This window comes from Amblyomma maculatum, chromosome 8, assembly GCF_055883805.1.
Source record: "Amblyomma maculatum isolate TAMU_Amacu chromosome 8, ASM5588380v1, whole genome shotgun sequence".
In the NCBI taxonomy this organism is placed as follows: Eukaryota; Metazoa; Arthropoda; class Arachnida; order Ixodida; family Ixodidae; genus Amblyomma; species Amblyomma maculatum.
In genome coordinates this window covers 110,958,170-110,974,578 of record NC_139351.1, presented here as the reverse complement: position 1 = coordinate 110,974,578, position 16,409 = coordinate 110,958,170, and the positions used below count along the sequence as shown (strand labels likewise).

Sequence of the window (16,409 nt, the reverse complement as noted above, 5' to 3'; positions counted from 1 at the left end):
TTCCTAAATACACAATACAAGCAAGAACTAGTAGATATTTTTTTTCCCCTTGGCATTTGGTATCAAAGTTTGAATGCATCAGCAGGATTTCAGCAATTTTAAAAGTGATAAAAGAATTATCTGTGACATAAGAATGTCACAAAAACGAAAACTGCAAGTAAACGAAATAACTGGGATGCCTAGTACATGAAGGGCAGCGAGAAATTTGTCAGAAATTTTTCAAAAAAAAAAAAAAAAAAAAAAAAAAGATGCATGCTCTGTAAATTTTTTCAAGCATGAACTTGTGCATTCATTTCTACAGTACAGCACCGCTTTACTTGTAGTTTTCCTAGTCACTCACACACACAGCACTACACACACATGCAAGCATACGAGACTGCATCCATCTCAGTACCAGCATTAAGATGGCCGCCGTCGCCTCGAGGTGGCATACTGTCAGCGTCGATGTAGAAGTTGCCATAGTCCTGCCGGGATCTCGCATCTTTAGAGAGAGAGAATGAAAGGGGGCAGAGAGAAGCACACAAAACAGGCTAGGACTGCAAATCCAGAGGCACCAAGCAAAGAATGCTAAAACATCAATGCCAACAACATTCCACCATTCTTTCTTTTCTTACCCTACTCCAACAATTCTAAATACATACCAGATAACTGTGCAAGTGTTACTTAAGAAATCTAGCAGCTTCAAAAAAAAAAAAAAAAATGCAATAAGGCCACTGCGATGCCTATTGCAGCAGCTTCAAATTATGAGGCCCCACAAGTGCACCTACAGCAGAAGCTTACTATAAAAGAAGCAATTCAACAAAAGCAAAAGACAAGACGTTTCATGCACGCAAAGGCCCTAAACAAGACAGAAGAAAAAGCACCAAAATTATGTTTGTTACAAATGCTAATGCATAATGCCGCCTTCATACTGACACAAAGCATAGCTTGGACTTACAAGATGTGGGGTGTCCACGAGCACTCAAATGGCAATCACATAATTTGCACCCCAGTCAAGCACCATGACGGGGAGTGAGTTTTGGCACCCTGAGTGGCACTCTAGGCTGAACAGTGGCCAAATGGGGAAGCCCAGTGTCACTAAAAATGGCACACCAGGGAATGACAGATTTTTGAAGAATGCAGAGTATAAAGCAGAGAACTGATTTTCTGGTGCATTGACGTCGATCAAAACAAAGCTAAATATCTTCATCATCATCAGCCTGACTATACCCACTGCAGGGCAAAGGCCTCTCCCATATTTCTCCACTTAACCCGGTTCTGTGCTAGCTGCATCCACTTGACCGCCCGAATTTCTTAACCTCATCCGCCCAACTAACTTTCTGCCGCCCCCTGCTACGCTTTCCTTCTCTTGGAATCCAGTTTGTTACCCTAAGCGACCATCGGTTATCCTCTCTTCGCACTACATGTCCTGCCCATGCCCATGGGCAGGACATATCTTACAACACAAAAATTAACATTTTCATACCATTAGGGTGCCGCAAGCCAAGCCCAGCAGCGATGAGTTCCTGGCCTATTTGGAATTCTGAACACAAACAACGCAGCAGCTTACACAGGAGCCACATCTTATCTCATGTGAAGGGCCTTCACAAGTTAATTTCTGTGCCTTTGCAATCAATGCCAGCAAGGCAGCAACATATTCGTGCAGCAAAGTACATTTAAATGCATTTAGCAAACGCACTCTGTTAAGAGTGCGCTCTTTGCGAGTAACACTCCACATGTACTTTTACCAGAGTGCACTTACAGCAAGTGACACTCTTTGCAAGTGCACTAAACCGGCATACTTGACAAGGGTCCTAATGTAGCTTCGTCAGGTGGCAAATACGAAAGAAAAAGCTGCTGCACAAGCTGCAACCTGCGTCCACTGAAGCTATAGGCCTCTCCACGAAAGCTACTGATGATGTTCATAATGACGTCCACTGCTTAGGTGCTCGCAACTACAACTGTTTTAATACTGTATTTGTTGTATTCCTAATGAAATGGCTGAAGAACCATATGGAGCTTCATACATTATGGGGCCCTTATTTCATACCCTAGAAACTGAAGAAAGGCTTCATGCAGCATTTTTTTATAGCAGCTCACAAAAAAATTACATGCCTTACTTTCTAGGTTTCGAAACCCGTTTGAAAGAACAACTGAAGATGTCCTGAAGTAGCTTTCCAGCGTAACAAGTATGTACAGTAGAAAGCCTGTTAATTTGAAGTTAAATCACCCAATGACACCTAACAAATTTATTTGCTGAAAGGCCGCATAATGGCTGCCTGCTTTTAAGAAGAGACAGTGCGACAGCAACATTTTTTTCCCACATTTCTGTGCACACAGTGTCATGAGTGTCAACACAGAACAACTACAAAAAGATGGGGCACCCGCAACAACATTCACGATGTGGCAGTGAAGTTCCTTCGCAAGCAAGGAGGTTCCACCCCACTGTGAACAGCATGTGATGAGCACGCAGTTTTGCCACACTGCAGCGGAAGACCTACGCAGATGGGAATGCGGGAAACATGCAGCTGTGCCAATCACCATTCGGAATAGCGCGGAATGGTGCAAAGCACAGAAAAGCAAAACCGAAACTATGCGGCTGGACTATTTTTCAAGATGGGGCCATTCGTTTCTTGTCATACCCGCTGTTGCGCTCACATCAGAGGCCACTGCAGTGTAGGCAACTCTGCACCATACAAGTCGAGTTCGAGAAGGCTATTTTGACGATCGACAGACGTGCTCGTCATACCTGGGCGTAGCCTCCCAAAGGGAGACAGACAGGGAGACAGTGCGAGACTTGCACCCTCCAAATTAGTGAGCCTCCGACTACATAAATTTGCATGCTAATTGGCTGAAAATGCATCAAATGCATCAAATCAATGAGCTTTTACTGTATGCACAGGGGTCACCACTGCATGCCTAAGCTTAAAAATTCAAAAGAACCTTGTTCATTTAAATAAAAAAAAAATATGTTGAATGCTCACACTCTGTAGTGGACAGTGCAAAACTGGAAATGCAGTCAATAATTTTCAGTGGGAGACTGCTCACAATCTCACATCTGCAACGTTTCTTGCAGGTTTTGATGAATGCACTTCAGGACCGTCGAGGGCAGATTTAGTCAATACGTTGAAATTCTAGAGGCTATCCTTCTAGGTCAAACAAACAGTGGCACGATTATGCATTAACTTAAGCGTTGGGAAGCCCTGCCTTTTTCTGGTCAGGTTTCTTTTTTAGGATTCTTTTGCTTGGAAATATGCTGGTAACTGCAAAAACTAAATTTCAAACAGCCTTCCTATAGAGCTTTAGTAAACTTGTGTGTTTCACATACACTTCACTACATGTGCTGGCACTGTTTCGCAACGTTTCGTAACGCTTCTCAATTGTTGAGCTGATGCCCAAACTTTAGAAGGCCCCACCTGGTATTTGCGCTCGATGAGAGCTTGTGTAGTACAACTTGTGATCTTAACTATCAAAGGCACCTGAGTGTGCGTTAAGCAACAAGAAACCAGCTGGCTGACACCAGTTCAGAAACACCGAAAAGGCAGGAAATGCTGCTGCTTTGTCTTTCGTCTGCATCTCAAAGCTGATTTGCAATAGACATGCCAGCAGTTGACCACTTGTACACAATTGCTAGTTACGCTTGAAAGTTGCTTGAGGATATATGCTCAGTTGTTACTACACCTTGTTACCATACCTTGAACAGTTTCATTTTTTTATGCCGTGCCAATTTTTGTAATGTTCTGTAGTCTGCATTTTCCTTACCTGCTAACCCTGTGCAAAAAAGCTGCAAAATATTTTTTTCTACTCTTTATAGTCATCATATTACAGCAAACAACCTTTCATGCATTACTAATTCATGTGCACAATTTTGCGCCGGCCACACCCTCTCTAATACCTTCTGCACGGGCCATGGGGGAACATAAAATAAATAAACAAACAAACAAATAAATAATCGAAGAAGAGACTCAAAGAAGCAGATCACTTACTCATGTCATAGTCGTCGTAGTACGGCCCGTCATTATTCATGTGGTCATAACCTGAAAAGGATTTCAAAAGTGGCAGTCACAGACCATTTGACTGCACAGAGTGCATGTAAACACCATCACTTTTTTGATAACGTTATCGCAGCTATGATGGGTTAACATGAACTTCATTGTACATACTACATAATTTTCACATTAGTAAAGTACCACCTCTGTAACAAATTTAAGGCAACTAAAAGGCAACCCCTACCCCTCATTTTCTGTGTAGAACCCTTTCTGTCACATTCTCTGCATGCCAGTGACTTCAGCCCTGTCAGCTGCCTACTGAATCTCTTCTTGATATCCATCATATAAATTTTACAAACTTTCTCAACTCCACCCTGTTGTTACCAGTGTCATAATTCTGTGGCTACTCTGAGCCTCCTTACACCCTTTGTTTCTTGTAATGCATCATCTTCCACACCATACTTTCTGTTTCGATCAATTTCAAACCTGCCCCATTTTAAAATGGCCGATTCATGCTTGCCAAGCTGTACAAAGGGCTCAGAAACTACTGTATAAATTGCTCACAGCTTCTTATCCAAGTGTCTTTCACAATTTTCAATTACAACCAAGTCCCAACATTTAAACAGCCAGTTGAGAATGCACTGTCGAATCAAACCAAACTTTTGCTTCACCTATGAAGGCAGTTCAAGACAGAAGGAAAAACGCTGCAAAAATGTAGACTGGTGATGCCTGGCCCCTCTCTAAGTGCAATTCAATGAGCATGCAGGGACCAGTACAACACTGCCATGTATAAAACTGGCAACACGAAATAGTATAAGGCAAGGTGAAAGAAAAGGAAATTATACTGAATTTTATGGTACATAAGCATGCGGCAAAAAAGAAAAAGGAAAGACCAGGAGAATTTGGCTCTAACGTAAACACTATGCAACAGTAATTGGTACTGTTGCATGCTAAGCCTTCCCCTCTTCAGTCTCTGTTTAAAAAGAGTCAATCATAACATGTGGAGGTTGTTTGTTCATAGCTCTGACATATCCAAGTTTTTGTCCTTTCGCTCATGCCAATGAGTTATGCAACATTCTTGCATGGTAGTCAAAACACACAAAGACAACGCTTCTACTCTCACGCATACATTCCTCTCCTGCATTTTTTTTTTTACTTGCTAATTATACATCATTGGCCAAGCTGGACATAACGACACCCTGTGCCACTTACTTACGAATGGCACAAAATGATGCTTTTCTTTTTTTCTACCCACGTTTTTCATCGGTGACACTAGAATTTTACAGCATCCTCTCATCCGAGGCGATGATCTGCAAGTCCCTTGCCTTCTTGTATTCATGTTTTGGAAACTATGCCTGCCATTTGCGTCTCTATACCTGCAAGGCCCTGAGAAAGGCTAAAAACAAGCAGAAAAAGGAGACAATAATCACTTTAAATTTGAAAAAGAGCTAGTAAAGTGGCTAACCTTTTCACGTGATCTACTCAACAAAGCACACAAACAAGAGGCCAACGCTAATCCAAGGAAGAAAACCATACTCAACCCATCTCTGGTCCAGCACAGCCTCCGTGCATGGGCCGGGGTGGCATTCCACCGTACTGACCCGGAGGAGGTCCACCATGGTGCATGAAGCTCGGCGGTGGCGGGTGGTTGTAGCCGGGTGGCATACCAAAGTGGGGAGGGGGCTGGGGCCCAAAGGGTGGCATGTGGGGTGGCGGTCCGTTGCCCATGTACGGTGGCCCACCCCCCATCGGCCCACCACCAGGGAAGTGATGCATGGGGCCTCCATAGCCCTGGTTCATACCTCCTGTGCATAAAGACAAAGTGATGGTGTCCACACAGACCAGAATTCCAATAACTAGGTCACCGTACTAGATTTTTAAAAGCCACTAAGATGCACATGAGTCTCTTCGCTCTGTGCCCAGTGCATTACATGCTCACAGCCAAAGGGGCTGGCCTTTTTGTTAAAGAAGTGCGCCATAGTGCTATAATTCAGATGCAAAACTATGAAACCACTATTTTTTTTTCCCCTCACATAAATTGTCCTTTTTCAAAGCTGAAATTAAGAACAGGAATAAAACAAAGCACACAGGGGGTAACGTGCAGCAATGAAAGGGACTAGCTGTTTCTAGGAGTTCTGTTACAAGTTTTCGCATTGTCGACATACTCAAAATTAGTAATGAACTAATTTGCATATATAAAATTGATCAATTAGATGATGGAGAAATATATAGAAATGCTCCGCTACTGAACTGTAGTACAAGCAGCTGAACTTGCCTCCATTTAACATTCTATATTTCTTAAAAGACTAATCTCAGTTGCATGAAACATCCCCGTGTACGCAAATAAACCAAATAGGTATGGCATGCTTTATTTTTCTAATTCATTAATATGTTATATTATATGCCACAGCATTACTGCACTGTGCTTTTAGACACCTACTACTCAAAGGATGTTTGGCAAACCACGCTTCTGTTACAGCTCTGAAGAATAACTTATAGGCAACATAAAGTAATGTAACCATCTTCAATAATGCACGAAACTTCAATGAAACACAAAATGTCACAGACCCTAATACTGTAGCTGACCAATTCTTCAGACCACAATAATTTGAACTTGCACAATATTTCAGACCTTAATGAGGAATCGTCTCTCATTTCATAAGAATGTGTACATCATGACCAATACGTTGGACAATGCGGTGTCTGACACTCAGTAGTACTTGCCAGTGGGCTAGTTGGCTATACGACTCTGACGACCTCCGGCGCTGCATGGTTATACACAATAAACAATACACACACAAGAGAATTAAACCAAGACGTTAACACAGATGATGTGCTCGCTACCAAATGCCAGTCTTTGTGGTACGAAGAAGAAAGCTTCACACAAAATGTGGGATTACAATATGAAGAAGTAAACAAAAGATTCAGAAAAAAATATGCGAAGAAATTCAGAATGAAAAAATAAAATGAAAATAAAACAACAAGAAGTTGGACCTAATTTGTCATTATTTTCGTTTTATTTTTCATTCTGAATTTCTTCGCATTTTTTTTTTCTGAATCTTTCGTTTACTTCTTTATATTGTAACCCCACGTTTTGTGTGAAGCTTTCTTCTTTGTACCACAAAAACTGGCAGTTGGTAGCGAGCGCATCATCTGTGTTAAGGTCTTGGTTTAATTCTCTTGTGTGTGTATTGTTTATTGTGTACATATAACCATGCAGCGCCGGAGGTCGTCCGTGTCTGACAATTTAATTTTTTTGGACTAAATAGATGACAGCAATACTGTGGTAGTTGCTTTTTCTGGCCTAAAATTTATTAATTCATAAAAGGTGCCATCTTGATTTTAAAACCGAATCACCTGGACGGTCTGGCTTGAATGAGTGGCCATTTGTTCCTCACTGTTGCCACTTCAGAGGACACAACTTAACATCGCAAAAATGGCAAAAAAAAAAAAAAAAAAAAAAAAAGAAAAGAAAAAAAAAAGGTTTTTGAAAATATTTGTATTCCCTCATATGCCTCATTTTCTATGCAGTCCAGAAGTTTCATTATTGATGTCCAATGGGAAGTACTGTGACGAGTCTTCTTTGCAATCCATGCTAACTCTGCACGTCGAGGAAACACTCAAACAATCGGCATTTTTTTTCCATCAATCCGTGTTGCACTCCTGGATTTGTCCTGCAGGTCAAGGCATTTCTTGTGTTCCAAATTTTTTAATTACCTATTTCTAGCATGAAATTTTCTTTTCAGTCGAGAGATGTATGCAGCAGCTCCAGTGTAAAAATTCAAAACTGAACATTTGCGCCTCATGGGGAAAAAAAAAATCTAAGAATGTCTTGCCCTGTAGTATGCCAGTAGAAACGCAAGGAATGTTGAACCAGCCTTCATCACGTTTTGCTTTGCTAACTCTTCAGGGTTTTTATGTAATGTAAAAAAAATGTTCTCGAGATATAACTATAAAATTTTGTTAAGCAATTAAATATTATCTGCAATAAGCTCAATAAGTTTTCCACCAATTGATCAAGAATGATAAATATTTTAACTGACGGCCTCACCCCTCTTTAATGCACGCTTTTTACTATGAGTACACAAGCCAGGTGGTGCTTGCTTCTTCCAATGGATTCTTTCTTCTAGCCTTTGAGACTGTCGTTGCAATGAGAAACAAGCCTGTTCTCACTCTGCGTGGTATGGTACGGGGTGGAGTAGTAATTTTACCACGATAAAGGCATGATGCATGGTCACACTAAGGAGTCTGGTACATTTATAACATGCTGTAGCATCCACATGATGAAAGCATGATTCTGGCTCAAATGAAGTTTAATGCTATTGATTGGAAACAACGAAGTTCGCAGTTTCTGTGGCCAGCTCTTTGCATGTGATCTTTCAAGTGCACAGAATATTGTGTGCCATGAGAACCCACCTACAAGTTTTCAACTTCAGCAGCAAAGTGCACCTCGCACAACGCAGACTCAAACTATCCCGTGGTTAACCCTTTCCACGAACGTACCGGTACGCATTCGCGTTTCCTCCCCGCAGTGTCACTAACGTACCCGTACGTATTCTATCTTGCGTTCAAATCTTCGCGCTACACCGTAAAGCTACCGCGCTTGGACTTGCTCCGCCATCTGTTGAGTCTTTCTACAAGCTGATATGCTCGCTCTGCGCCGATAAGACACATATATGGAAGAGTATGGTGCGACCGCGCCCGCCCGTTCTTTGCTCGTGGGAGGGGGCGTGGTCGCTCCGTGACACTACTCTCTCGAGCGAGCGAACCTTCGGCGCGCGCGTGCGGTTATGGGTTCAAAGTTTGTTCTGCCATCTGCAGCAGGTTTGGAGGTTTTTATTTTTATTCTTTGTCGCGCTTCCGCTACGGCGTGGTAAGTTCAGGGCCGCACGCGGTTGCCTCTCTCCGACTGACATACGACTCGATTGCTGCATTCGCTCTCTCCACGCGCCCTCGCTTGAGGACAGCTTGCCGTTAGCAGCAGCAGCATATGAGTGTTTTAGCCTCTTTCCATCTTTTTCTCTTTCGACTTCACTACGCGCCGTTTCTCTCCCTTGTGCTGGCCACTGAATGTGCGCCCTCCGTGCGCGCTTACTTTCGGATGGCGGACCGCGCGGGACCTTCGACGGCTGACTGGAGCGATGGCTCTTCGGGTTCTGATTACCAGCCAAGCTCGGATTCGGACTCAGGATCTACCACACTCTGAAGAAGTATTGAGCGTGTTTTTTTTTATTTTATCATATATCATTTATAGTCAGACTGATGATGATGATGTTTATTTAAACACCTGCAGAACACTGAAATGTACAAATTGCATTGACTAATTTATTTGTATACCCATCATAATGCAAAATAAATCTTTATGCTCGTTCCCTGATATGCTCGTTCTCTGAAACCAAGCCGACACTGGGGGTGCGTCCCGGTCAGAAACAGCCGACAGTGAAAGGGTTAAACAAAGGAAGAGAACCAACCTGGCCTCATGTCCCTCGGCGGCATCTGGTCGGAGGGCATCATGTGTGGGTGTGGTGGTGGGCCATCCGAGTTCTGCATGGGCACCTGTTGTGGCTGTGGCATACCCATGCTGTTGTTGGGCATCCCCATGGAGGCCATGCTTGGCACTGGACCCTGTTGAGCCTGCTGGGAATCCAATTCCTGGACTCCGCCACTGCTATTGTTGTCCATCAGGGCGTCTGGCAATTGCGGCTCGTTCTCACCACTGTTCCCATTGCCACCCGAAGTGCCCACCTCGGCATTGGTGCCAGCTCTCTGATCAGCTTGGTTGGAGGTGTCCTGCAAGATGCACAGCCTATGCTCCACCCAGTACGTAAACCAACCATTCCTAAGCCCCCAAGAACATCACAACAAGGTCTAAATAGTAGGCACAATAACTATAGAGCAACTCTCCAAGATACAGACCCACTCACCCATTTTTGGAGGTGATATTAGGTAATGAAACGTCGTTAATTCGAAGTCATCGAGATTGCGAGAAATCTTCGAATTAAGCAGGTTTTCCAATTAACTGGACACACCAAGAAATAAGACTCAGGTAAAGGAAGGAACGCACTACCTTTATTCGGCATATTTTTTATTACTTAAAGTAATCAGGGATGCTGGTTTTCCGTGTCCAGTAGATTGCGTCTCCAAAGGTCACGATCTCGAGTTGGTCAACTAGGTGGAACATTTCAGAACTTCCTCCGTGGCACTCAACAAAACTGCGGATAGTGTTCAGCGATCCGATAACTTCACTGAGAGCAGATGCTTGGAAAGGCTCGTTGGTGTCATCATCACTATCGTTGCTGTCATCGAGTATGTTTGTAAGAGCAGTAACCTCACTCTCCAAGTCCGAGTAGCCTGTCTGCTCACCACTCTCAAAGTACAGATACTCAGCGAAGCCGACTGCATCGGACTCGCCATCCTGTGCGCAGAGTGCATTGGTGTGGTCACAATACTCTGCTCCTTTTTCGTCAAGCGTATGCGGGCAGTCTGTGTCGACATCAACAGTGCTTTCACTGGAAAAACCAGCGTGTTCAAAGCACCGCCTGATCAATGTGGGCTCCACTTGTTTCCAAGCATACACCATGAGGCATATGGCTCAGAGGAGGTCGACTGAGTACTCCTTGCTATTGTTCTAGCAAAAGCGCATGCGCTTGAACAGGTGGTACCGATAAATCTTTCTTGTGTAGTGAATGAAGCCTTGGTCCAACGGCTGTGAGATCGAAGTGGTGTTCGGAGGTAGAAGTACCATCCTGATGGTCTGGAGATGCGTGTGGGACATCGCATGTGCCGGGCAGCTGTCGACAATGAATAGGACATTCCTGCCTGTGGCCCGAGCTTGTGGTCAAGTTGCCCCCACACACTCCTCAAATATTGCGCCTGTCACCCAGGCTTTATTATTGTGCCGGTAGAGGAGTTCAGCAGCGGCAGTTTTTTAAAGCAGCCAGACTTCCCCGTCTTCCCGACAACCAGTAGTGGCAGCTTGTGTGTACCGCACATTTTCGCGACAAACAGCACAGTGATCCTGTCCTTGATCTGTTTTCTAATCTTAAAGAAGTGCAGCCTTGTAAAGGTTGTAAACGTCGTCTGCACTGTGTTCGCTAAACAGCGGCACCAAAGTGTGCATTTTCCAAATCTCGATAATGCTCTCGTTAGCGCTTCCACTCTCACCAAAGACAGTCAGAAACGTCAAATTATTACGTTCTTTAAAACGGCTAAACCATTCGTTACTACACTTGAACCCGCATTTTTCACAAAATGTGGCGCCCTCTGGCAGTGGTTGAAAATTCATCTGCAACTGGTTGAAAACATCCTTGTAAGATGCAGCCACTTGCAAAATGGTGATGTGTGTTTTTGATAGCTACTGCCATCTGTCGCAAATGTCTGTCGCGAAAATGAACTGCGCATGGCCCCCGAGACCAGCTCCAGCTGTACCGATCGCGGAGGCCAAGAACTGCGCTTGCGCAGCGGGGGCTGGTGGTTTGTTTTCAACCAGAGGAGAGGCGCGCATGCGCATAGCAGCCTTGTGAAAAAGGCGGATTCTTTGCGGCCAAGTTGCAGAGCCAGGTCATCGATATTCTACCACAGTATCATTCCAATGATGGGAAGGTGGGCTACGTTTTCTTTCTGCAGCCAGTGAAGCAGAGCAGATTTAAAACCTCGATATGTAGGAGCCCGCATCTATGACCGCTTCGAAGAATGTGTCTTGCAGTGGGCCTCCAGTACCTTCGACTTGTTGCTCAGTACTATGGACAGCAACGAGAGGGACACGCCGTGCCTTTTAGCCAACTCGGTATTGGAACAAGCGTTCTTGCCTGCTTCTTGGATCAGCTCTGCTGCAGCGTTAGTCTTGCACTTTGGCATTTCGTTCACTAGTATGTTACAAAGCTAGCATTCAGCACAGCCCAAAAAGCAACGGCACAGTAGCCAGTACCTAACCAGTGTGCACAACACAAAGAAATGGCACAGGTGAGGCCTGCATAGCGCGCACTTGCAGCGTGGGAGGAATGGGGTAAGAGCGGCGCAGCACGGCACACGTGTTGTCGCTGACACAGTGCAAAGAGAAGGTGGAGCACGCTGCGGGATGGAATGGGGGCAAGATCACGTGACAAAAACAGCATGTCCGCGGGGCGCACTGTGGACAGAGTTTTGTGCTGAAAGTGCTGCCTGCTCCAGCTGGGGCGCTTCACCTATAAATCATCGCCAACGCTATGTGGCTTTGCCTTGCGGCTCTGCAGGGTTGTCGTTTCGCTGGACTTGCGGTGAAACACGGATTGGGCATTACCGCATAGCACCCCAAATTTTAGAATTAACTAGGCTGGTGCAAGCCGCCAGTTCGAATCATCCGGTCAATTTACATTGGGAAAACATGGGACCGCAGAAAACTTTTGAATTATCCGGTATTTCGAATTAACCGAGTTCAAATTATCAAGACTTTACTGTACAATGCAGTCACTGACCGTTTTTTCGGGCTTGGCGGGACCCAGGAAATGGTCAAAATAATCAAACAGCCCTAAAAATCTGTCAACTTAAAAAATCCCTTTTATGCGAAAAATCAGCTTTAAAAATCACGAACTTCGCTTCTCCCCATGTTTCGTTAATATGCAGATAGCAGGGAGTTCGGCTTTCGCGTGACGCCCATGCACATTCGTGGCGCTCATACAGGGATGGTGCAGATGCGGCAGGTGTGTGTGCCGCCGGGAAGCATGCAATTCACTCAAGGCAGTCACCGCATGCCCAGTGGTGCCCCGCAGAAGCAGATCATGCTAAGCTGTAACCGCTATAACCCTCCAGTTAGAATATCTCGGCCAGTCATGCTTTCGTCATGTCCATGCCACTTGATGATGTACTGCGACGCAGTTGATCGTGCCGCAAACGAATGCACAAGCCGAGCGAAGCAATAACATTCAGTTTCTATGGTTGACGATAGCCAAGACCGCGAAAAAAAGCAAGCGGAACAAAAACCCTCATGAATCACGAATGCACCCACGGGCGGCGGCGGAGCGAGCCACGGCGGACGGTGCTCACGCTCCATTTTCAATCCGATTGCACGCTCTTTGTAGGCTGCCGCAATAAAAAGGTTAAACATTCGCTTATTGCTATTGCTGCAAATAGTGACAATGAACAAAGAGCCAAGCTAGTCCATCCAAATGACTGCTTCGCCTAACTTTCAAGGCCACACAAAACCGGTTGTTTGCGAAAACGATGGCCACTCGCATCCAAGTGATGTCGAAAAAACGAGCCTTTGGCCAAAAAATCTCCGCACTATTACTCACACCAAATTTGGTCCGATAAATTGAACTTTTGGACATCATAGGGTCCGAAACGTCGGTCGTGAAAATTTACACATTCGTATGGGCTGCGTGACGGTCCCTGAATAAAGTCGGAAATATCGCCCAAGTCCGAATTATTGGAGTCCGAAAGATCGGTCTGCTACTGTATGTCCAAATTATGCACTAAATATGCACATTGTCACTCAAGTGTGGCACATAAAGTGGGGAACATGAGTATCCTCCATTCGACTCACCTGCAGTCCACCCACGGCCTGCTGATGCTCGCTGGCAGTGCTTGTGGTAATAGCAGGAGTAACGCTTGCTGTTGGCGGTTGGACACCCGGTGTGGTGACAGTAGTGGTGGGCTGGGTGACCATGCCTGCACTGTTGGCAGGAAGTGCTTGCTGCACAGTTGGTACCATGGCCGCCTGTGGCAGCATGGCAGGCGTGGGGAGGGCAGCCACTCCCGTCAGACCCGCTTGGGCTGCCATCGTTGGAGGCAACATCTGCACATTGGCAAAGAAAGATCTCTTAGTGTGAGAGCGTTTCTTGCTTAGCACGATGGAGTCCAATTTCCAGATTCCAGTAACAATGGCATGGAGTCCAATTTCCAGATTCCAGTAACAATCCGCCTAAATGAGTATTGCAACAACTAAGTCTAGTTTTCCTATGCACGGTTATAAAATGACTCGCTATGAGTGAACATGACTACCATGACTATGACTAAGACCCGAGTCAAGGACAAAGCTAATTAGGCTTAACAAAGCAAAGGCTACGAAATGAAGCCTTAATGTGTCTGAATGCACAGTGGCGTAATTATGCCTTCCCGAGCTTAATTGGACATGTTTAGGCTTAGTTAAGCCTAACAGACCTAGGTAAACCCAAAATGCTTTACATGTTTTCGCACGTGAAACTTGCACTTAGCTATGGCTAAACCGCTGTGATTTTTTTAACTGCACTTAAAACGGATGAGGAAAACTCCATCCCATTTCTGTTCTTGTCAAAACTTCCGTGCAAAGTGGAAGGAGTTAACAATTAAGCTCTATAAAGGCATCTACTTAAATGCAGCCAACCACTCACTCCCGATATAGGCTCCGTGCACATAGCACTCCTGGACGAAGTGTGCGTCACAAGCAGCTCCTTCGGTGTCCGCAGTGAGAATGTGCCCCGCAGAAATACATATGTGTAAGCAGAAGATTCAAGCGCATTTCAAGCGCAGAAGCTTCAAGCGCAGAAAAGCCCAGAGCACCCTAAAATGACTGCAAAATTATGAAACCTCAATTCTAAATGTACTTTCAAAACACCAAGATATATGCACGTGGGGGGTCACCACTGACCACAGGTGGCCACGGAAAAAATAAGTATTCAGTTTTTCTTGATCCACCACATATTCATTCAGGTATACGCAGCCATTCGTTCAGAGTTAACATTGAAAAGCATTGTGACAAAATATGCACCGACATTCAGAAGCTGTGTTTTCAGAACAGCATATAAGTGTGTGCTGTGAAGGTGCTCTGTGAGCTCATGCTTCGCTGAATTGCACAAGCTACTCCGGGAGTCTAAGATGCTGTTACCTGCACTTCGCATATTACGGTCTCATTGAAACTGGGCAGCCTAGATGACCTACGCGAAAAGCAGCTCTTAAATGGCATCATAAACGAACAAAAACAAACTGCGCACCAGTGCACATAATGGCACAGACGATACCCCAGCCGCTGAGGAGGCTTGCGCACAGTCAGCGGATGCGGCTAAGGTGTCATCTGCGCCACTGTCTGCACAGTGTGAGCCACCGCAGCTCCCGGGGCATCGTCTGCAGTGTCGTCTGTAACGGTGTGCAGTTTGTTTTCATTCATTTGTCATGCCGTTTGAGAGCTGCTGTTCACAAAGCATCTAGGCTGCCCAGTTTTGACAACCGGTCCACTCAACCAGTGTAACACAAGTAACAGTATCTTGGAATCCAGAGAGAAGATTGTGCGATTCGGAAACACCAGCTGAGAAAGCACCTGTTACGGGTTTGCCCAGCTTCGCAACAAATGCATTTCTTGCTGTTTCAAAAGCATAGGTTTAAAATGTTGTTGCATAACTAGTCTCATTGTTCCTTAAAGCCCATTCCAACTATGAATGAATGGCTGCCTTACATGAGTACACAATAAAATGAGAAAACTGTTCGGAAAATTTTGTTTGAATGCGTACCTCTATGCATTGCGCTTCTGTCCAGTGCTGGCCACCGGCTGACTCCCGCGCACATGTATCGCATTGTTTTAAATATACACCACCTTTGAAATGAAGTTTTATAATTCTGCAATCTGTTTTAGGGTACACTCAGCTTTTCTTCACGAAGGGCCGACATCGCAGTTGCACTGTTAAATAAAAGGAACGTTTTTAGGACTTTTATGTATATGTATTCTTATGGGGCACCAACCAACTCGAGACGCAGAAGTGTCTACCAGTGGCGCTGAACACAGCGCCGATCGTTGCGCGCCTGGCGACTTGCTCAGAACCTATAGCAGTGGGCTTCAGAGCAGGAATAACAAAGCAAAACGTGTGTCCATCCCTCACATCTTTCCCGATCAATTTTTTTCCAAGCATGTATTTCCCAACACTGCCAATTTTGTCTGAAAACTCACCCCAAACTGCAGTGCCTGCAGCCGTGATGTCAGGTGCGCCACAAAGTCCTGGTGCTGCTTCTGCAGCTGCGTGTACTTTGCCTGCACGGCAGTGGTCACCGACGTGATGACAGCCGCGTGTTCTGTTATGAGGCTAGCCTGCAAGTCAACAGGAAGCAACTGCACTGAGAAGAGAGGGCAAAAAACAAACACAAAAGGAGAAGGGACACTTACGCTTCGTTTTTAATGGTTTGGTTTGGTTTGTGGGGTTGAACGTCTCAAAGCGTCTCAGGCTATGAGAGACGCCGTAGTGGAGGACTCCGGAAATTTCGACCACCTGGGGTTCTTTAACGTGCACTGACATCGCACAGCACACGGGCGCCTTGCTTTTCGCCTCCATCGAAAAGTGGCCGCCGAGGCCGGGATTCGATCCCGCGTCTTTGGGAACAGTAGTCGAGCGCCGTAACCACTACGCCACCCCAGGCGGGATACCGTTTTTAATATGACGCTACAGCATTCATGGCTCCCATTTACTAGCCCCGCTCGCAGATCCCCGTTGGCACACTTGC

The 16,409-nt window shown here is 45.2% G+C and overlaps 1 protein-coding gene across 3 annotated transcripts in view; it reads right to left on the bottom strand.

The window, feature by feature from the left end:
• Positions 1-16,409, bottom strand: part of scaf6 (SR-related CTD associated factor 6) — a 44,159-nt gene that overhangs the window by 13,594 nt on the left and 14,156 nt on the right. For all 3 annotated transcript variants that reach the window (XM_084577222.1, XM_084577224.1, XM_084577223.1), the window contains exons 10-15: positions 15,862-15,999; positions 13,489-13,740; positions 9,440-9,758; positions 5,510-5,773; positions 3,966-4,016; positions 395-481 (exon numbers count right to left, since the gene is read on the bottom strand). In XM_084577222.1, the coding sequence (XP_084433348.1) occupies positions 395-481; positions 3,966-4,016; positions 5,510-5,773; positions 9,440-9,758; positions 13,489-13,740; positions 15,862-15,999 (1,111 nt within the window). The remainder of the gene's footprint in view (positions 1-394; positions 482-3,965; positions 4,017-5,509; positions 5,774-9,439; positions 9,759-13,488; positions 13,741-15,861; positions 16,000-16,409) is intronic.